We start from the raw sequence: 23,973 nt of genomic DNA, 5'->3' as shown, positions 1-23,973 counted from the left end.
CTACAGAGGAACCAGGGGTATTTAGCTGATAACGGGAAGTCATGTCTTTGGAGGATATAAAATGTGTGTCTTACCTGCAGTGCATCTCTCCCCTGCAGTCTGGTGCTGAATGCATGTCAGTGATCAACCAGAGCACTTGTGAAGAATTCCCTTATGAAGGAAGGGAGGGTGGGTGTGTAGCTTGCCTGTCAGTCTGGGAGGAGAAGGAGGAGTCTAAGGCATACAAGACTGTCTGGGCTATTTATCTAGATGACCAACACCAGGAAAGCTGTCCGGTAACTAGGGAGTAGATCTCTGTTAGATAGTGACAGGGACGTGAACATTTACTGTGTGATGGTTACTGGTCTGCAGTCATCCTGAAAAAAAAAAATTTTTGGGTGCCCCAAGCAGTTGTTAGATGGATTTAGCCATTTTGCGCAGCTAAACTTGGTACTAATGGGTGTGCACACGTGCTATGCATGCCCAAAGGGGGGAAGCAACTGAATTGCTCCAGTGGATGCCCATTACGTTTTGGCACCCCATTACGTTTTGGCACCCACAAAACAACTGAATTCCCCCCTCAGTTTCCACACTCTCCAGGACATTAGGATACCTTAATAATACTGATCACATAAATTATTTATGGATCTCGGAAGACTACAAATACTCATTGTACAGTGCGCAGACCTAAAAATATAAAGATCACAGTCATGTTTTAGAGCACAGCAGATGAAGAAGCTTAGTTGCTTTGTCCCATAATGAATTGGTTTACATGTTACATGCTCCTTGTAAGCCCAGACAGGAAGGAACCCCGGGAAAGGGAGTCCCCACATTGCGTGAGCTGCCCCATAAAACAGAATACAGGCAAAGACAGGCAAACTCCAGTCAGTAAAGTCAGTAGTAACATATATACAGTGCATCTGGAAAGTTTTCACAGCGCTTCAATTTTTCCACATTTTGTTATGTGACAGCTTTATTCCAAACAGGAATAAATTCATTTTTCCCTCGAAATTCTACACACAATACCCTCTGGAGAAGGTTTTCATCCAATATGACTCTGTACATTGCTGAATTATTCTTTCCCTCTATCCTGACTAGTTTCCCAGTTCCTGGCGCTGAAAAACATCCCCACAGCCCTTCTCCCCCAATCGCTCAGTTTAGACGGCTGGCCAGCTCTAGGGAGAGTCCTGGTGGTTCCGAACTTCTTCCATTTACGGATGATGGAGGCCTCTGTGTTCATTGGGACCTTCAAAGTAGCAGATATTTTTCTGTACCCTTCCCCAGATTTGTGACTCGAGACAATCCTGTCTTGGAGGTCTACAGACAATTCCTTTGACTTCATGATTGGTTTGTGCTCAGACATGCACTGTCAAGTATGGGACCTTATATGGACAGGTGTGTGCCTTTCCAAATCATGTCCAATCAACTGAATTTTCCACGGGTGGACTCAAATTAAGCTGTAGGTACATCTCAAGGATGATCAGTGGAAACAGGATGCACCTGAGCTCAATTTTGAGCTTCATGGCAAAGGCTGTGAATACTTATGTGATTTCTTCGTTTTTTATTTTTAATAAATTTGCAAAAATCGCAAAAAAAAAATTCACACTGTCATTATGGGGTATTGAGTGTAGAATTTTGAGGGAAAAATTGAATTTAATCCATTTTGGAATAAGGCTGTAACATAACAAAATGAGGAAAAAGTGAAGCGCTGTGAATACTTTCCGAATGCGCTGTATGTATGTGTCCAAAAGGATTGTATATGTGTGAATGTGGCGTTCCCTACATGTGCAGCTTCCTTCCCTCATTATTGTGGACACGTCTGGATGTGCACATTAGGAAATATGACATAAGGTGTGTACACACGGTGAGATAAATCTCTATATAGTCAAAATCTTAAGAAAAGTTAGTGCATATCTCAAGGTGTTAGGAGGCTTGCGATACCGATTCAGTCGCGATGCGCACTACCGTGGGGTCGGTATTGCAAGGCTGCAAGGCTAGATAGACTGTGCAGGTAAGTCAATCTTGATTATCTAGTGTACTATCTAGTACAAGGTATAGTCAAAATTGGCACTTAGTCAAAATCGTACATAGACAAAATCGTACATAGACAAAATCGAAAGTACAGATAGTCAAAATCTGTGCTATCTGGGCTCTGGGGGAGTTCAAGGGAAATCGCATAGTCAAAACTGGGCATAGCAAGGATCTCACCTTGTGTACACACCCATAGAGGGGTAAATTTACTAAAATGGAAGTTCTATTTAATATGGGATGTTGCCAATAGCAACCAATCAGATTCTACTTCTTATTTATCTAGCACCTTCTAGAAGATAATACCTGAAATCTGATTGGTTGCTATTGCCAACATTCCATCTTAAATAGTACTCCCATCTTAGTAAATTTACCCCAATGAATATATATGCAGGGCAGACAACTGTGTCAGAGACCCAGAGATTTCATGAGCGAGTGGCAGTGTTGGGTGCTGCTATCACCCAGACATTCCTGTGTGTGGACGTCACAACAGCTGTAGAACTAGGGAATGGCTTTAAGCGGAGCACTGACAATGTTACTATTGGGCCTGGCAATTTCTTCTGACATTCCTGGTTTAGGTCCACATATATATAATTACTTCATTATCAGTGCCGTGCATGAGGGGCAACAGTAAGGCTGGGTACGCTACACAGCAGGCCGACGGGTCTGCCATTCGGCAGATCGTTCACGGACATATCGGGGGTAAACTGGCTTGCGATATATCTGCCAGTGTGTACCCAGCGTAAGTGACATACACAGAATTGAACTGAAGTTTAGAGTGACATAAACAGAAGGAGCAATGCAGAAGTCAAGGTCATATCCCTGTAGCAGATGTGGTCAGGATACTCCTGGAGGTCAGGAAGCTGACAGCGGCATTCCGGCACTCAGAGTCCTAATGGTAAGTACTGGGGTTAGGTACTATAGGGAGGGTTAGGCTTTTCGGAAATGGGGGTGGGGGGTGTTAGGGTTAGAATGAGGGGTGTATTAGGGATAGGATTAAAATATTCACTGGAATCTATTTTGATTTTGAACGTCGGGGTGCCACTGTCGGCACTCTGGCCATTGGGATTTCAACCGCTGGGATATCAATACCAACCCCTCATTAGAGTTGTCTGGCAAATGGAGATGAGCAAAGCTGCGGAGCCTGAATTTTGCTTTGGAACAAATTTATTCACAGTGGTTCAAATGTCCAGCAATAAGGGAAAGATGTATCAACATCTCGGTTGTTTTTTGCGCCAAGAGACATCCTGCGGAGCTATGAGGGATGTCTAGAGCAGCAATGTATCAAAAAGAGAGCCCACGGGAGTTGTCCCGGATACTCACTACTCTGACGATCTCTGTCCGGCTGCATCACATTAGCACAGTGCTGAGGCAATGCATAGTGGCAATTGGACAACTTTAACACACATACATAAGAACAGGAAAAAAACACAAAGTTTTAGTGTCCACAAGGAGTGTCCAGAGGGCAGCGGCTAGATCTTCAGTAACTGTGAGAATAGGTCGCTGGCAGTTTCACTATCCACGTCACCATCTTTTTCCTTTAGTAACCTGGTGGCAAAGCGGAGCGGAGTAAGTCACTGAGCTGAAAGCGTGGCATGCGAAGCGCGCCCGTGAGGGTACACTTTGGGTCTCATGTTCTGAGCCGTGATCCTCCCCCCTCTTGTAGCAGGTCAGATGGTATTTCCCACTCTTCACTGGAGATAATATAGGGGTCTATTCATATTCGTGCTATTCACGAAGTGGGTTACCGTGGAGAAGTTCCTGACTTCTCCAGCAGCACCTCCGCTCCGTGGCTGAATCACATCACCATAGCATGGTGTAGTGTAATTCATGAAGGAACGGAAAGCTCCACTTTCCGCTTGTCAATGGAGTTCAGGTTCGTGATCTCACGGTGCTGCAACCTGAACATCGGTGTGGAGATGGCAGGGATACTCAATGCGTCCCTGCTCTCTGCCCGGCACCCGACGCTAGCTCCGCCCACTAGCCTCCCAGCATCCCTTGCGGCCTGCCATGAGCTTAGCCATCGGCGCACTGGGACCCGCCAGCTGACTTCACTCTACGCAGAGGGGACCGCCACTGACTCCAAGCACTGCTGGAGCCCAGGATATCGGATTGCATCGCCGGAAAGGTAAGTATACACGAATTGCTACTTATCAAGCCTATATATTGCATCCAATTGATACGATGGGATCAGTATGAAATACTTACAATCAAAATCCCAACGGTCAAAGTCCCGACAGCAACTGACCGACGGTCAAAATACCGACATTTATAATGTCGACAGGTCAAAAAGTCGACAATAGTTATTCATTGTTTTTTGGTGTGTGTCGACATAGGTCAACATGGACACTGTATAAGTGTACCGCGTTCCCTCGCATGGCTCGCTGCGATCGCCATGCTTCGGGCATGGTGCCTTGGTGCGCTCAGCACACTATTATATTCCCCTCCAGGTCCACTTGGATGGTAAAGTATGAACAAGTCGGTTTCAATGCAAAAATCATGAAAAACTCATGTCGACTTTTTGACCTGTGGACATTTTAAATGTCCGTATTATGACCTTGTCAGTATTTTAAATATTGTGATTTTGACCGTCAAGATTTTGATTGTAGGTAAATTGACTGCATCCCAATACGATGTATAGTGGTAAGTAACAATTCAATTTTTTATTTCTACATGAGTAGACCCCATAGTCACTACAGTGTCCAGAGGTTGCAGCAGGGCTCGTAATTAAACGTAGCGCCATCTTCATATGGTACTACACTGCTACTGTATGTGTTGAGCCCACATCTGCTTCTTTTGTGTGTTTGTAAATGGACATTCTGTGGAATCTAAACAGAGCTGGGAAAACTAGAGTACATTCATTTTGCTGTGTGGTACGGTAGAGCTAGAACTGGAATCTTATAACTTTGCTCAGTTTGAATCCCACCACTGGCTCTCACATGCATATTATACCAATGAGGCAGAAATTTGATGCCAGCAAATGCACCAACGTAATAATTCTGGAAGGGATACAGGTTAACCATGATTTCTACCAGGGCCGGATCTAGACCTTGCGGCGCTCCCGGCGAAAAAATAGTGGCGTGGTCAGTTATGCCCCCTGTAGCTGTGCCCACAGTACTGTGCACACTGTAGAATTGCCCCCAGTACTGTGCCTCCTGTAGAATTGCCCCCAGTGCTGTACCCCCTGTAGAGTAGAAAATAAAAAAATAAAAAAAATGAATACTTACAATCCCCGCTCCTGCTTCCCGACTGCTGCTGCCCTCCGTCTCCGGCGCCGCTCCTCTGATCTATGGGAGAGACGTCATGACGTCTCTCCCATAGCACCGTATAGACACTAGAGGTCAATTATGACCTCTAGCGTCTATGTGCCGCTCCCACAATGCAGTGCTTTGCGCGATGCCTTCATCGCGCACCGCACAGCACCGGCACCAGTACTGGATCTTGCCTCGGTGGCAGCGCCCTCCGGACGGCGGCGCCCCGGGCAAAAATCCTGCTTGCCCGTAGCAAGATCCGCTGATGATTTCTACCTAGATGATATGACTGTAAAGATGCATACACACTAGAAGACGGCTGTGAATGATCAAATCATCTGGTGTGTACACAGCAAACGATGAACGATGCACGCACCTGTGGTCGTTTGAAGCAGGTTGTCAATCATCCATGCATGCAACTCAATCCCAGCAGTTCAATCCCAGCCAGATCGTTCTTCACTCAGATCATTTATAAAAAAAGCTCAATATCGTTTGTCAGGGACTCAATGGAAATCGCTTATCTTCCACATTGTTCATCTTCCACATCTTTCAGTTCTTCTAGTTTGGGCCTTTAGGCTGGGTACACACTTGGCGATATGCACCCGATATAACATCAGGATCCAGCGGATCACACAATATATATCGGTCACACCGTCCAGTGTGTATTAACTATATCGTTAACGATGTGCACTCCCGTGGGTCGTTAACGATGTACAATATCTTTAGTTTTCACCTTGAAATCTAAAGATATAGGGGGTCATTCCGAGTTGATCGCTCACTAGCAGTTTTTAGCAGCCGTGCAAACGCATTGTCGCTGCCCACTGGGGGAGTGTATTTTCGCTTTGCAGAAGTGTGAACGCCTGTGCAGCAGAACGCCTGCAAACACATTTTGTGCAAAACAAGACCAGACCTCGACTTACTCTTTGTGTGCGTTGATTCTAACGTTGGAGGGTTGGCTTTTGACATCACACACCCGCCCAGCGTTCGCCCAGCCACGCCTGCATTTTCCCTGGCACGCCTGCGTTTTTCTAAGCACTCCCTGAAAATGGTCAGTTGACACCCAGAAACACCCCTTTCCTGTCAATCTTCTTGCGGGCGCCAGTGCGAATGAAAACATCGCTAGAACCTGTGCAAAACCACAAAAGCCTTTGTACCCATACGTCGTGCGTGCGCATTGCGGTGCATACGCATATAAGCCATTTTTTACACTGATTGCTGCGATGCGAACAATGGCAGCTAGCGATCAACTTGGAATGACCCCCATTGTACAAGACAGCATACACTTGGATGTGGGTGCACATGCCGTCACGGACGAACAGCAAACGATATCGTTCAGTGTGTATGAAAGACATCATTTGCGGGGGTGGGGAGGGGGGTCTTGCACAATGTCACATCTAATGTGCCATCGACAAGTGTGTACCCAGCCTTATGGGTTGGGGGCGTCTTCCTGCAACTTTTACTAACTTATCTCTGGCAATAGATTTATCATCTCCCAGGGAAACAAAAACAGAAAAATATAAAAATACAACCAGTTCTGGGCCCTTTGCCTGGGGATAGAAGTATCTCTGTAAAAAGCTGCAACAGAAGCTAGAATAAAGCATTATGTGATGAGAGTGATGAAGTTCTAGGATATTGAAATACCAATAAATTAAATGAATCAAACAAACAAACAAACAAACAGTGTGTGGGTGGGGGACGACGGGGGAAGACAACACTATTATGGCAAAGCTGGTGCTTATTGCAAACCTAGCAGTGTTGGAGGCAATTAATTATCCTGCAAATGTTAGTGTTTGTCAGAAGCGCCTTGAGTCCTGTTGGAGAAAGAGCGCTATATAAATAAAATTATTATTATTATTACTACTATTATTTAGACACATTCTGGAGTGTAATGGTTACTGTATATATACTGCAAGTTAGGTGTTTAGTTTTGCAATGAAAACCTTTGCACCCCATGTAAAGTAAAGTCCCATTCCTGTGATACACAAAGACATTTCTCTGCCTCTGGGTGACAGAACTCTGGGTGTTATCTATGTAAGTGAACAGCAGGTGGATCAGGAATCTGTAAGGATGGAGGGCAGGATTACACTGGCTAAACTCATTATAGCCAGTCTGCTCTTCATCAGTGAGAGAAAGGAGGAGGAGGAGGAGGGCAGACAGTTGAGAGAGGGATGTGTGTGTCCTGCAGCATCAGATACTACTATCCAGGACCAGCACAGGAGATCAGGCTACAATCCCACCACCCAGAGGAAGGTTCACCTGGGGGCCATGTGCCAAACGCGGGGATCTGAGCCATCCAGCAGGATCATGCATGTGAGACCCAGGCGGGAGAGCTAGGGGACAGAACTCCGCTGCAGACCCGCAAATGTGCATTACCCAGCGCTCTGGGCGCCTGCAAGCAGCCACCCCGGGCATAAAGTCGGGACAGCACAGTGGATAAGAAGAGTTGCAGCACTTCCAGCGGCCTGGATGGCACCCGGGGGGCGATGATCTGCGGGAGTGCCCATGGACCCTAGTAGTGACCTGCTGGGCACGATGGCCCTGGAGAGGGTGCTGCAGGCGGCCAGGCACGGGGACCTGGAGGCGCTGAGGGCCCTGCACGCAGGGGGCCAGCTGCAGCCGGGTGTGAGGGACCCCATGGGCGCCTCTGTGGTGCACCACGCTGCGAGGGGAGGGAAGCTCGCCTGTCTGCGCTACTTAGTGGATGAGGCGCAGTTGGAGGGTAACTGCCAGGCCCGGAACGGGGCTACACCGGCCCATGACGCAGCTGCCACCGGCAACCTGTCCTGCCTGCAATGGCTGCTCACACAGGGGGGCTGTGACTTTGAGGTAGGTCCTTGTGCACCATCCATCCATACCTGTCATAACTGGGAAGCAGGAGGCAAGGTATGGGACAGCTGCTGGTCCCTGTAAGATCAGTCTATGGGGTCTATATACTAAGCCTTGGAGAGAGATAAAGTAGAGAGAGAGAGAGAGAGACAGAGAGAGAGAGAGAGAGAGAGAGAGAGAGAGAGATAAGAACCAACCAGCTCCTGTCATTGCTTAAACACAGCCTGTAACATGACATTTAGGAGCTGATTGGCTGATACTTTACCTCTCTACACTTTATCTCTCTCCAAGGCTTAGTACATAGACCCCTATGTGCCATATATGTTCATTCAAAGCATACAGACTAATACGTTGAAGGACCCTTTAACTCTATGCATATCATTCTTGCAGGGCTGGAGGTATTCTGTCATAGAAACGCCTTTATTTTGTAATCTTATAAACTTTCTAGTTGTGGGGATTAACGCTTGGCTTTTAGAGTTCATTTTAAAGCAATAGTTCTATTATTATTAGTAGATGGTATTTTATTGCTTTATATACACAAGTTTCAGTATTAAACAAAACTTATTATTGTATGAGGTTATACTGTGGTGTTTGTTTATTCTTTAATGACCATTGCACATTTTATTAGGGGACGCTTCCAAAAAATGAGTCATGTGACACTGGCATTGACAGCACTAATCTACATTTGTGCTATATTTTAAGTATGTGACGTCACTACTTTCTAAGAGATGATGTCTCTAAATGTAGAGGCCTATGCTACAGGGTATCTTGCATTTATTAGTTTTACCTGTGTAACCCACACCCCTGTACCCCCACCTGTTCCTGAAATACCTGGCCTGGATCTGCTTACTTTGTGGAACAATAGTTACAGTACCACTTGGCACAGTCACGGTTAAGATGCTTAATAATACATTGGCTTCTCTCATCAGAAGCAAACAGCGTGAGCGTGACACACCTGTGCTAGGTAGGGGGATTACTATATATAGATTGCAAGGGACACATTTATCCTCTGTGCGGATTTAGCGCTGTGTCAGATGAGCTTCGGTTGTTTTTGAGTTGTAAACTTTGCGGTGCACATGTACCTTTCCTGGTGTAATACGTTGATTTTCGCAGCGCAGTGATCCTATCTGGCACTGAAAACCGTAACTAACATTGCAAACACTTTATTTAAAAAGCTTTTATTGCATAAAGATTTATTTATTTTATTTTGCAAAAAAGTGAGATGGTGAATTTGAAGGATGATCCGTGTAAGTCCAGGGCCGTCTTTATAGCATTGTGGGCCCCTGGGCACAGCAATGCACTGGGGCCCTTCCCGTCCTCCAGCGGTAGGGGTGGGGGGTACTATCGGGTGTAGTATGGTATGCCGGGCTCCCGGCGACCAGCATACCGGCGCCGGGAGCCCGACCGCCGGGATACCGACAGCGTGGCGAGCACAAATGAGCCCCTTGCGGGCTCGCTGCGATCGCCACGCTGCGGTCACGGTGGCGCACCACGCTGCGGGCACGGTGCACGCTATTTATTCTCCCTCCAGGGGGGTCGTGGACCCCCACGAGGGAGAATACCTGTCAGTATGCCGGCTGTCGGGATTCCGGCGCCGGTATACTGTGCGCCAGGATCCCGACAGTCGGCAACCTGAAGACCAACCGTGCTATCAGCAGCAGCTTTGATGTCCCGTGGGCGGTAGGGGGTGTTCTATCTTCCGCTCAGCATGTAGGACCTGGAGCAGTAATTTCTGCTAATTACTCCTTAACTGCACAGATAGTGGAGGATGGGGTGGGAAGGAGAACACTAAACTGTAGAAGGGGGTATTGGGCTGAATGAAGTGGCCCCGGTACTTGACTTCCAGGGTGACAGGGAGTGTTTAGTACACAGGGGAGGGGTCGATAGTGGAGTGGGCTTAATATTCTTCATTTTCTGGTGAGAGGGCAGCTTGCTTGACTGCAGATATCTCAAGTTCCTGGAAAAAGATTTGTTAGCTTTGAATGGGATAAATAATTAGAGTGTCTCACCTGTCAGGAGGTATTGGGGACTTGGGGATCAGAGTTCAGAGCAATCCACCAATGAAAATATAATACTGCATACCAGGCGTGTTGAGCTGGAGGGACCAGCTGCTGGAGGGCTGATATCTCTGGTTCTGGGCATAGTAGAGACAAGCTGCCAGTGTCCACCAAAAGGGGAGAGTCCCAGCGTTTAGAATATACCCTCAGAAAAACTGCAAGTCAGACAGATCCCGAGAGATCTGGCTGGGAAGAGCAATTAACAGACTTGGATGGGGACCACTGCTTTGAAGTCCGATATCTCCAGTTCCCCATGGCCGATTTTCAGAAATCTGGTACCCCTGGAAAGAGGGGACCCTCAGCTATCTGCCTAGGTCCCTTATACTCCTGGGGACCTTGGGCAAGTGCCCATTGAGCCCATACGAAAAGACGGCCCTGTAGTAAGTCGAGTTTTGAGCCAGAGCAGGCTGCTTTGGCTAGGTGCAACATACTGTAGATAGTGCTGGGATGATGCCACTGTCGATCCATTCTGCTCTGCAAAATGGTACTGTAGCGGGAATTGTGAGCGTAACCCCTAGTCACATTCCACATACAGAATCTGGTAAATATTTTGCGTAGTGGTTTTCAAATTTCATTCATGTCTAAAGGTGGGTACACACTGACAGATATATCTGCCGATCAATTGATCTGCAGATATATCTATGGACGGATCGGGCAGTGTGTTGAGCATACACACTGCCCAGTCCGTCGGGGACTGACGTCATGAACTGGGCGGGCATGTACACACGCCCGCCCAGTTCAGCTGTCAATCACCGCCGGCTGCCGCAGCATGTGTATAGCTGGTCTCCCGTACACACACAGCGTCGCGCCAATATATCGTAGATATATTGGCCGTCGGCTGTGCTGCGGGGCCGACGCGTTATGTCTGTGAACGACGGAGTTCACAGACATATCGGGACCGTACACACTGGCCGACGGACCCACGATATATCGGCCGTTCAAGAGAACGGCCGATATATCGGCCAGTGTGTACCCTCCTTTACATTAAAAAGTAGATACGAAATGGCATTTACAAAAATAAATATATATTATATATATTTATTTATTTTAAAGGTCCCATCACATGACAATACTTGGCAGAACATAATTTATAATAGGAGATCATTTGTGGCCAGTACACCTAGGTATAAACCTCCTGCACAACTAATCATAAGATGGGTATGGGTCACTAGGTCCACCAGACTTAGGTCGACAGTCATTAGGTTGACCACTATTGGTCGACATGCATTAGGTCGACATGGTCATTAGGTTGACATGAACAAGGTCAACGTGGGAATAGGTCAACATGATTTTTTAAACTGTTTTTGGTGTAATTTTCTTCGTAAAGTGACGGGGAACCCCAATTAGTGCACCGTGTTCCCCTTGCATGGCTCGCGAAGTTGCCTCGCTATGCTACCGCTGCGCTCGGCACAGGTTACCGTTCCCAATTGTAGTCCACGTGGATCGTAAAGTATGAAAAAGTTAAAAAAATGGGGAAAAAGTTAAAAACGCATGTCGACCTTTTTCCACGTCGACCTAGTGTCCATGTCGACCAATAGTGGTCGACCTAATGACTTTCGACCTAAGTGTGGTCGACCTAATGACCGTATCCCCATAAGATACAGGCACCCTATGTAAATATGTGCCTGCATCACTTTGACTCATCGTCGTACCTTGGAAAAAATATTAATTAAATGTAAAAGACAGTCCTACCTTCACCATCTATAACTAGCACAGGTAATAATGCCGTTCACCCTAAAGCTGGACCACTTTACTATTTTTAACTTTTATTTATGTGGCGCTGCAAGGTGTCCACAGTGCCGTACAGGGAATAAAGAACACACAATAGTACATAGACCCCAAAGGCGCACTGGCAACAAAGAGTGGAGAGAACGTGGGAAGGGGAAGCACTGATTGGCGTTACTGAAGAGCTGAGATTTAAGGATTCATGTTTCGCAATCACCTTGTATTTTTCTAAAATGTGAAAATGTGAAATATCCCACAGATCTGCAGAAAGGAGGCTCGGAGCAAAGAAACTCTTCAGCATTTGTCTGAAGTTGTAAAATCCATTTTCTCCAACGTGGTAGGAATATATGGGATGTAGTTACGAGACCGGCGTTCAGGATTCTGTCGGTCAGCATACCAACGCCGGAATCCTGACCATCAGAATGACAACCGGGCCGAGGGCTATTCCCACTCGTGGGTTTCCACGATACCCATAGAGTGGGAATAGAACCTGTGGCAAGCGATTCTGTAGATACCCCTTCTAATTAAGGTGGTTCCAGACCTAAAGATAAATCTGCAGATGACACAGCCACCACTGCCATCTGTAGATATATCTGTTGTTGAGGACATTGACCAGTTAATCTTTCCTCCGTGCACACTGGCAGATCGTCGTCATGAAATCTTCCTGCAGTTTACATAAGGGGCTGCTAGCCTTCTAAAGAGCACACAAGAAAAGTGGTTTTTTTTCTCCCACTGTCTCTCTCTTGCTCCATTCATCTCCCTCTGTCTCTCCCTCCCTCCGTCTCCCACTGTCTCTCTCTCTCTCAGTCTTTCCATCTCCCTCCGTCTGTCTCGCTCTGGCTCCTTCGGTCTACCACTGTCTCGCTTCCTCTGTCTACTTGATTCCTTCATGTTTCTGAGGAGACAGAGTTTAGCGCGCGGTACTGACTTGCCTCCTCAAAACCCCTCAGGGCACACGCTGGCCAAGGCACCCACAGGTCATGGCTCTCGCTGGTGGGATCCCGTAGATCATGGCTCCAGCTGATAGGGGCTCCCAACGTCGATGTCTCCCACTAGCTGGGGCCCTCATGGATACAGAACCTGCACCTCCACCCCTCCCATTGATGATCACACAACAGCAACTGCGCCCATCACCATGCTCACGGCACCAACTGTCCTGGCAGGATGAGGAGGGGGTAGTGTTACTTAGTAAGCCATGTTGTAGAATGGAGGGTCAGGAGAGTAAAGGGCCCTACACACTGGCAGATAACACTGCACGATATGAACGTTTGAATGAGAACTCGTTCATATCGTGCAGTGTGTAGGCACCAGCGACGAACGATGCATGGCCCCGCGCTTGTTCATCGTTGGTGCCCCGTCGCTTATGCATGCAGGCCAATATGGACGAGATTGTCCATATTAGCATGCATTGCTATGGCTCCGGGTGACGGGCGGGGGGGGGGGGGGGGGAGTGAAGAAACTTCACTCCCCCATCACCCCCCACACCCCCCGCCGCCGGGTCACCTGTCTGCCGTATCGGCGGCCCGGCAGCTCGGCGTTGGGTCGTCCAGTCTGTAGGGCCCTTAATTGTTGCTTTTCGCTGTGAAAGAGGTCAGATCTTGTGAATGCCATGAATGGTAACCCTGCCGCCTGCAGTCACCTGACCTGCGCTCCCTATTCCAGTGCTGAGACTGGCAGCTAGGGTCGGGGATAGGGGTTCCAGTATGAATGGTCGACCATGTTATGGTCGACAGTCATTAGGTCGACCACTATTGGTCGACATTGACATGGTCGACATGGACACATGGAAATGGTCAACACATGAAAGGTCGACATATGAAAAGGTCGACATGAGTTAACTTTTTTTGGTGTCGTTTTTTGCGTAAAGTGACTGGGAAACCCAATTAGTGCACCGCGTCCCCTCGCATGGCTCGCTTCGCTCGCCATGCTTCGGGCATGGTGCCTTCGCTCCGCTACCGCTTCGCTCTGCACACTTTACCATTCCAATCGTAGTCCATGTGGATCGTAAAGTATGGAAAAGTTCCCCAAAAGAAAAAAAAGTAAAAAAAAATCATGTCGACCTTTTCATGTGTCGACTTTTCATGTGTCGACCATTTCATGTGTCGACCATGTGTCCATGTCGACCATGTCAATGTCGACCTAATGACTGTCGACCATAACATGGTCGACCATGTGAACGGATACCGGGGATAGGTTACAATACTTCCATGAAACTACAACTAGTATCTAAATTGTAACAACAGAAGATCGAATCGTCTCCAGCCCAGACTTCCTTTACTTTTGCCCTCCAAATTATACTAATTTGGCACACAGAATTGTCATTTCTGTACAGTTCAATTAGACAAAACTTCATATTTAACATTATAATTTTTACTTGTATATAAAAAAAAACATTGCTGCACGTTTGAAGTTTGCAAAAGAGCACCTGAATGTTCCACAGCACTACTGGCAAAATATTCTGTGGACAGATGAAACCAAAGTTGAGTTGTTTCGAAGGAACACATAACATTATGTGTGGAGATAAAAAGCCACAGCACACCAACATCAAAACCTCATTCCAACTGTGAAGTATGGTGGAGGGGGCATCATAGTTTGGGGCTGCTTTGCTGCCTCAGGGCCTGGACAGATTGCTATGATCGACGGAAAAATTTATCAAGACATTTTGCAGGAGAACTTAAGGCCATCTGTCCACCAACTGAAGCTCAACAGAAGATGGGTAATGCAACAGGACAACGACCCAAAGCACAGAGGTAGATCAACAACAGAATGGCTTCAACAAAAGAAAATACACCTTCAGGAGTGGCCCAGTCAGAGTCCTGACCTCAACCTGATTGAGATGCTTTGGCATGACCTCAAGAGAGCGATTCACACCAGACAGCCCTAGAATATTGCTGAACTGAAACAGTTTTGTAAAGAGGAATAGTCCAAAATTCCCCCTGACCGTTGGGCAGGTCTGATATCCAACTATAGGAAACGTTTTGTTGAGGTTATTGCTGCCAAAGGAGGGTCAACCAGTTATTAAATCTAAGGGTTCACATACTTTGTCCACCCTGCACTGTGAATGTTTACATGGTGTGTTCAATAAAAACATGAGAACATATAATTGTTTGTGTGGTATTAGTTTCAGCAGACTGTGTTTGTCTATTGTTGTGACTTAGATGAAGATCAGAACACATTTTATGATCAATTTATGCACAAATCCAGGAAATTCCAAAGGGTTCACATACTTTTTCTTGCAACTGTATATTTCATTACACCTAAGAGGTCACTAGTCAGAGTGACTTGTTTAGAACCCCCCTCTGTCTGTCTGGTCACACAGCAGCAGCACGCGCATCCCACCGTCATGCTCAGAGAACCGTCAGCCCCCCTCCCCTCCCCCAGTGGTCACAAAGCAGCAGCTGGATCGATGCACCTACGGGTTGTCGTCCCACACCCACAAACATACGTCACAGCTCCGGCTGGGATCCCCCCCCCCCCCCCCCCCCCCCGCAAATGTTGGATCTCCGGATGACACCCGCACATGATCGCAGCTCCAACTGACAACCGCATCAGGCCCGGCCCGCACAGGTCACAGCTCCTGTTGGAATACGCACACCCTTTAAAGATCGCAGCTCCGGATGACACCCACACCCCCTTCTTCCCATGCTCACAGCTCCGACAGTATTATTTCCTCACTGCGCCGATGTCATGAGTACAAGTTCTGACAAAGGGGGAATTCAATAAGAGGCGATAAAGTGTTACGTTTTCGAGTGTTAATGGACCTATTGCACGCTAATTTCTCTTAGCTATTGTATACGCGCTCCTGTTTATTGGGCAATTCAGTTAGAAAATGCTCATCCTGTTAATTCTTGCTTTTTTCACGTGATAAATATAGGTAGGCTTACCATAGTGTCCCTTTAAACCAGCAAACTAATGAATTACACAGGTTTTGTGGCTGACTGACTTCAAGCCTGCTTTTCAGCCACAGAACCTGTGTAATTTATGAGTGTCCCGGTTTAAAGGGATAGTATGGTAAGGCTAAATATAGATAAAAATGGAAAAAACAGTCTGTAACTGTAGAAGTGTGTTAGTGGTCAAAAGCAACATGTTTGTGGTTTGTAATTTTTTCTAATGGCTATTATAAGCATTTTTCTATAACAGTGAAGAAATGATAGAAAGCAAGTGTTTTTTTTGCAAATTAAATGCTAAACTTGGGGTGCATAAAAATTATGTAAGTATATATTGGTATAATATTAAAACACCTGTAAGTCCCACCTGCAATTTTAAAAACACCTGTCCTATAGATACCGCACCACATATACCTGTCCTACATCTTGTAACCCATTATTCTGCAGTTTGCAGAATTTCACCCCCAAAATAACATGCCAAACAAAGATAATCTAAAAATTCGACGTGCCTAATTGATTATTAGGGAGTGTGTCCCAATGGTTCTGGACCAAGTCCTGATATTTTTGCCTTTTAAATTAGGGATTTTTACACTTGCACCTGCTCAGGGGTACTAGAAAAATGATTTACATTTAGTCCTATGGAGAATTAATGCACATTAACAGTCGTGGCTAATTGTATAGGCAAAAATTTGCCTATCGCGAAAACCTAATTGGCTAATTGACCCCCCTTCACCACAGGACTGTATATGTGTGGAGTTTGTATTTACCCCATGCGCTTGTGTGCGATTCCTCTGGGTGCTCTGACCTCCTCTCACATTCCAAAAACCATACTGGTAGGTTATTTGTGCTCTGAAAAAATAATAATAATAACCATAGTGTGTGTGTGTGTGTGTGTGTGTGTGTGTGTGTGTGTGTATATATATATATATATATATATATATATATATATATATATATATTATACACACAGTATATCTATAGCCATCTCATGGGGGTATCTCACAGATGTGCTTAAGGCTGTTAGAACTGTGTGTAGGGTAGTCGGAGGAAGCGCTAGACATAGGAGTCACCTTTTACAAATGATTAAGGGAGCATAATTGAACATATTTTTTGTTGTTGTAGTGGGGATGGACAATATTTTTTTACATTTCTTACATTAAAAGTGATAAACCAATGGTGGTGTCATGTTTAGTGCAAGGGAGCCAATGATGTTTCAGGAGCCAAAGGCGAGCGAGAGTGTTAATTCTTTTAACTTTGATGATGGTCCAGACTATAGTAGCCACATTTAGCTCTTCCGCTAGGTAATATATTGTGACATTAGGGATTCCCAGATGAAATACACTTATATAGTGGCTTTTATTATGTATAGTGTTTATTCTAGCACCCCTTTCAAAACAGATGCAGACCAAAGTGTGCTAGAAGCACCAGAGCAGAGAGCAACACCCCAGGCAGGAAAGAGGAACTACACAGGTTTTGAAAGGGGCAGGATGCTAGAATTAACACTAAATGTAGATGCCTGGGCACAGTTTATTATAAATGACCTCTCAAGGTGACAGCGTGGAGACAGCAAAGTCAATGTGAATGTTAAATACATTTTTGTTATGCAAATGTTTCTAATTGGCTGACACGTAAAGCGCCAATCCCATGAAACAATCAGATTTTTTTTCCGTCACTGTATGATTAGAAGCAGGCATTTCTTGTATACTGTAGTACAGAGGTTCTGAAATGCGTCTTCAAGGCACCGCAACGGTCTGGGTTTTAGGTATATCCATGGCTCTAGCACAGATGGTTAAATCAAATTGACTGAGGAGCTAATTGGTCACCTGTGGCCAAGCATGGATAAACTTAAAACCTGGCCCATTGGGGTGCCTTGAGGACTGTGTTTGAGAACCTCTGGTATAGTTACAGCATGAGCTGCAGGTATTAAATTGTTACCTGTCACACTAAACCCCCTCCCCCATGTGCTTTCTGTCACCGATTGGTCAGTGAAATAGGCTGCTATAATCAAGTTTGAAGTTCCCACCTAGACAGCTCTTGTGTTATGAACTTAGGGTCTGATTCATGTTTGTTATTAAAGCAAAAAAAAGCATGTAACTTTCTGGAACAAACCATGGTGGTTATTCCGAGTTGATCGCAGCAGCAAATTTTTTAGCAGTTGGGCAAAACCATGTGCACTGCAGGTGGGGCAGAAATAACATGTGCAGAGAGACTTAGATTTGGGTGGGGTGTGTTCAAACTGAAATCTAATTTGCAGTGTAAAAATAAAGCAGCCAGTATTTACCCTGCACAGAAACAATATAACACACCCAAATCTAACGCTCTCTGCACATGTTATATCTGCCCCCCCTGCGGTGCACATGGTTTTGCCCAATTGCTAACAAACTTGCTGCTGCGATCAACTCAGAATTACCCCCCATGTTGCCATGCAAGGGGAGCAAATACATTTATATGTTTTTCTGTGCAGGATAAATACTGGCTGCTTTTGCATGTAGCCCACAAATGTTAGACAGCTTTATTTTTACACTGCAATTTAGATTTCAGTTTGAACACATCCCACCCAAATCTAACTCTCTCTGCACGTTACATCTGCCCCACCTGCAGTGTAGCATGGTTTTGCCCAGTTACTTTCTTTTTTTGCTTTGCGTACAAACATGAATCAGGCCTTTTGATCGGTAGTTTGACTGATATTCTGTTAAATCCAACATGATTGCCATCTAATATAAATTTTCACTACACAAATTCTGCTAATTTTGAATGACTTTTTTAAATTTAAGAGGAATACTAATTTTTACCGCTGACCCCCACACGTAAGGTGCATACACACTGAGCTCTTTTCCCCCCTGCCCAGCGATGTCAGCGGGGGTGAGCGGCTTTCCATAGCAGGACGCTATGGAAAGCCGCTCACCTCGCCGTTCATCTACTGGTAATACCAGTAGATGAACGGCGGCCGCTGGCGATGAAGCGGGAGCGCGCATCAGCGCTCACCGTTTGGGCATGCACACTGGGTGTATGGGCCTTTAGTATGGTGCAGTGCTTGCTACCGAAGCTAGTGTAAGACAAGCTGGTGAATGAAGTACTGTATAGCCTTTAATTTCTACTTTTCCTCACCCATTATATATAGATTCCTTGTTCTGCTTACACATTGCATTTATCGAGCTATGAAACACTGGTGTCCTGTCAGCTACCTCTAACTCAGATGGAGAAAGATGGCATTATGGATGGAATGCATGTTCATAGGGCCTAATTCAGACCTGAACGCCGTTGTGCGAAATCGCAAAGTGGCCGATTATTGAACGACTACTCCTGTGTACAGATCGTAAAGTGTAGGCGTGAGGCCAAATTGCAAAAAAACTTTTTTTTTTTTTTTTTTTTTTATCGCTAGTCGTATTCAGATTGATTGACAGGAAGCGAACATTTGGGGGTGGTAACTGGCTGTTTTCAAGGGAGTGTCAGGAAAAACGCAAGCGTTCCCAAGCGGTTTCAGGGCGGGTGTGTGACGTTGGCTTCGGTCTGATCAGCCTGTTTGTATCGCACTGTAGGAGTAAGTCCTGGGCTACGTACAGACTGGAAAAATTATTCAATGGTGAGTGAGTTGCAAATAAATTTGCAGCTGACCGGTGTATGCAAAGCTTTTTGCACGGCGTACGCAAACTTACACGGGGTGGATTTTCACTGTGACTGGACGGCGACTGTCTGATTGCAAACCTCTGCAAATTTGCAGAGGTGCGATCAGGTCTGAATTAGGCCCATATACCTATGCTAAAAGAATATAGTTGCCATAACCATCCCTGCCTACCCAGTTGGTCCCACCACCGACTGTGTCAGAGTCAGCCGGTGAGGAGACAGTATTTCAGATGGAACTCCCAGACTGGAAATCAATTGCAGGGAAAAGGGGAAGCGCTCATTGTTTACAGCCTACGGCCGTTCCTCCTGGTGACCTCCAGACAATTGGAGTTCACTAAGGAGAGACACTGCAGTCTGTGAACAATGGCCCTCATTCCGAGTTGTTCGCTCGCAAGCGGATTGTAGCAGATTTGCTCATGCTAAGCCGCCGCCTACTGGGAGTGAATCTTAGCATCTTAAAATTGCGAACGATGTATTCGCAATATTGCGATTACACACCTCGTAGCAGTTTCTGAGTAGCTTCAGACTTACTCGGCATCTGCGATCAGTTCAGTGCTTGTCGTTCCTGGTTTGACGTCACAAACACACCCAGCGTTCGCCCAGACACTCCTCCGTTTCTCCGGCCACTCCTGCGTTTTTTCCGGAAACGGTAGCGTTTTTTCCCACACGCCCATAAAACGGCCTGTTTCCGCCCAGTAACACCCATTTCCTGTCAATCACATTACGATCTCCAGAACGATGAAAAAGCCGTGAGTAAAATTCCTAACTGCATAGCAAATTTACTTGGCGCAGTCGCAGTGCGAACATTGCGCATGCGCATTAAGCGGAAATTCGCTGCGATGCGAAGAATTTTACCGAGCGAACAACTCGGAATGAGGGCCAATGAGAAGTCTTCTGTGGCAGTTGTGAGCAGAACAACAGGGCCTGAACCAGACTCTGTTATAGCTGATTATGTCACGGCTCCTAGTGTGCACCTTCATAACTCCACATTCTCTGTACTGCTTGAGAAACCAAACAAAACTGCTAAAGAAGCGCCTAAACATCAAGTGGCATATAAAATATAACAAAATGTGATATACTTGTAGAGGTCACAATTCCTGAAATGCTGCGCTTGCCGGAATACTATGTGTGGTATTGAGGTAGAAACAAGAAAAAAACAAACGGCTGCGCTGGATGTCAGGAAAGTATGTATAAATGTAAAGAGAGCCAACGTAAATAAATGCAGTATTTATTAAAAAATAGGTTTAAAACATATATACCGGTAAAAATAATTTTGAAAATTGAAAGGAATCACATTATAGTATACTCATGATGTCTGATAGTAGCTCGTGGTTAATATTGAGATGGCGGACGTATCCTTGATGGAGAAAGTCCGTATTCCACTTAGTAAGATTGATTACTATTAAACAGACAAAGGAACAAGGTGCACGGATACTTTCCCAATTGGGTATAGGTCCCTCGGTTAGAACAAATCTCAATACCTCTCCGGTGGGCTGGTCATAGCCGAGCGTCCTCGGCATAAGAGTCCTGCAATACCCACATGAGCTGTGCAGCGGAGGGGAGATAGCCGTCTATTCACAAGCTGACTGTAGCGGCGTGCGTGTTGAAGCCGCTAGCGACGGGAGATGTAGCCGGAGGGTGCAATGTAGATGGAGATCGATGTGCACCTTGTAGTTACACCTGAGGTGTAACAGCGCAGCCGTTTGTTTTTTTCTTCTTTCTTCTGTACTGCTTGAGGTCTTCAGACTGATTTTAGGGGGAGATGTACTAAGCAGTGAAGAGAGTAGAGAAGTGAGCCAGTAGAGAAGTTGTCCATTTCCTCTCATTCTTAGAGATGCACGGGTTCGGATTTAGCCGTATTAAGTAACTCACTTCAAAACGCCATCTTTTTGGCTATCCTGTTGTCATGTGTTTTGGCTAGCCAATACGAAAAATCTGGATAAAGCCAAATTTGCGCTAATTTGTCATTAAGAGCAGTAAATCCGAACCCGCACATCTCTAGTTCCTTTACAACTGTTCTTTCAAGATCTCTATTATTCTTCCTGGATTGGCGTGCTATTTTGCTGTGATTTACCATTATTTTATTGCTGGGACTGCCGATTGATTGATGCTAAAGCTGGCATACATTAGAACGATTTTAGGAAAGTTTGCATCAGAACAGTAAATAGTTTGATGTTGTGCAAATCGGACTGTTTTCACTAACGATCCAATGAGTGGTCCCGCGGGTCGTCTGTCGTTTCTTCTGATCTTACCTGCTATATGTAATGCCGGCCACATATCAGGACGACCCTGTCGTTAAACGATAGATTGTGTGCCACACAAAACAAAAAAGGCCAGGGAAATGCCATTTAAAATCGTGTGATGCATCATATGTACGTAAAACATGGTACGATGTGCATGCGATTATGACAGATAATATGGGCTGAACGTATGATCTGAGAAAGCAGCGTTTGACGCTCCGCATCATAATCGTACCCAAAACATGGACAATGTGCCCATGATGCAGCGAATGAGGCGTCAGTATTGTGTATTTGTACATGATATCGACCTAGTGTATGGCCAGCGTAAGATCTGAAGCTATCGTCAGTGACAACGTGCTTCTGGATGTGTCCACTCCTCCTTACACTAGAACGACCAGCATCCGATCTGATTCCTCATACGATTTCCCTTTAATCCTCCTTGGAACCCTTGGCACACAAGGATTGGCTGCTGGAGAGGGAGAGTTGATCCTACATGCCCCTGCTGATGGTAATTAGGGAGACTAACCCAGAGGACTACCGCAACTTCCTGTGAATGGATGACGCCACCTTCCAGGAGTTGCTGCATCTGATGACCCCCCTATATCCGGAGGCAGGACACCAAGTTCCGGAGGGCGATCCCTGCTGAGGAGAGGCTCATGGCTACATTGTGTTACCTGGCTACGGGACACTCGTTTGAGGACCTCAAGTTTGGGACCTGCTTGCTCAAGCTTTGGGACGCATTATTCCTGACACCTGCAAGGCTATCGTCAACAGTGCTGCAGTTCCATTATGGTAAGGTACGTTAAAAAAAACACACCACCCCATTTTTAAAGCGAAACATGACAGATTTTTTATTTCAACTTTTTATATATATAATATATTGGATTGAAAGTTTGGGCACGCCAGGCAAAAATTCATTTTAATGTGCAAAAAGAAGCCAAGGAAAGATGGAAAAATTTCCAAAAAGCATCAAATTACAGATTAGACATTCTTATAACATGTCAAAAAAAGTTTGATTTTATTTTCATCATTTACACTTTCAAAAGAACAGAAAACAAAAAATGGTGTCTGCAAAAGTTTGGGCACCCTGCAGAGTTAATACCTTGTACTGCCCACTTTGGACAGCTGAGACCTGGCAGTGTCATGGATTGTTCTCAATCATCGTCTGGAAAGACCAGGTGATGTCAATCTCAAAGGTTTTAAAAGCCCAGACTCATCTGACCTTGTTCCAACAATCAGCACCATGGGTTCCTCTAAGCAGTTGTGTAGAACACTGAAACTGAGAATAGTTGACGCTCACAAAGCAGGAGAAGGCTTTAATAATTAAAAACAGAAGGACCTATAATTTAAAATGGACCTGAACGTCACAGACTCCAGCCCTCTGACGAAGTCAATGACGAAAAGCGTTGGGGCGGAGTCTAGTGACGTCGAGGATCACCGTAGCTGCTGAACGAGGAGTCACGGACGTGTGTGTTTCCTGCCCGTGAGTCCCAGGGAAATCAGCTGCCGGCGGGTGGAGGTTTCCAGTGCGACTGATTGACACTTGTTCCAGCTTTTGCCCGGTGATCATCTATGGAATCATGTGGTAACCAGCCCACACTGGTTGCCGTCTGGTACGAATGTAATACATTTGTTTTAAGCACTCTGTGTTTTTAAAATAAAAAAGGTTTATGCACTATGGAGCGCTCCCTATATATGTTCTATTGACAGATATTTTTCTCCGGTGAAGTTCGGATCGTTTAAAGGGGAGCAGCGGTCCTGAAGTTTCATAGGAGGATCTAGTGCCTTGAGCGTCCATTGAGTAGCCGTGGTTCCACTTCGAGATATATTTATATATTCTATATGCGCTAACTCCAGACTGTATCAACCAGCGCTATATCTTTCATGTGTGTGTGTATATATATATATATGACACTCACTTTCCAGTGTAGTTTTGAAAAGATGCAGGATCAGCACTCACGTTTTAGCAGAGGAGGATTTATTCAGTCCATCAGTAGCAAAGTAATACAAACAGCGGCCCGGTAGTTTTCCTCAGGGGCTAATGCAACCCCTCACTAGGTGTCTGTTTTAAAGGAGAAAATTACGCCATAAGCCTGTAGGCCACACCCCGTGGTCAGAGTCTGAGAGTCCAAGAAACACTCTGATTGGAAATTATTACTGACAGGTGGGCGGGGCTGAGAATGTAAACAAATACCGCCCCCGGCTTGGACACCCTGTTACTGTAACAGCATTGGTGTGGAAAAGGAAGAGAATAGAAACCAGTGTAGATGGGAGCAGTGAGTCTTCTGCTGTCCTGTATCTGTTGCCTCATCGAATACAGGATGAGAGAGACTCACAATAAACTCCTCCTCTGCTT

The 23,973-nt window shown here is 45.7% G+C and overlaps 1 protein-coding gene across 1 annotated transcript in view; it reads left to right on the top strand.

The window, feature by feature from the left end:
• Positions 1–7,395: 7,395 nt before the first annotated feature.
• The window catches only part of LOC134966567 (espin-like), a 620,060-nt gene continuing 603,482 nt past the window's right edge, over positions 7,396–23,973 (top strand). Inside the window, exon 1 of the mRNA XM_063943414.1 lies at positions 7,396–8,084. Within this exon, the coding sequence (XP_063799484.1) occupies positions 7,761–8,084 (324 nt within the window). The 5' untranslated portion in view covers positions 7,396–7,760. The remainder of the gene's footprint in view (positions 8,085–23,973) is intronic.

The sequence above is a fragment of the Pseudophryne corroboree genome, chromosome 10 (assembly GCF_028390025.1).
Source record: "Pseudophryne corroboree isolate aPseCor3 chromosome 10, aPseCor3.hap2, whole genome shotgun sequence".
In the NCBI taxonomy this organism is placed as follows: domain Eukaryota; kingdom Metazoa; phylum Chordata; class Amphibia; order Anura; family Myobatrachidae; genus Pseudophryne; species Pseudophryne corroboree.
This window is presented reverse-complemented; position numbering and strand designations above follow the sequence as displayed.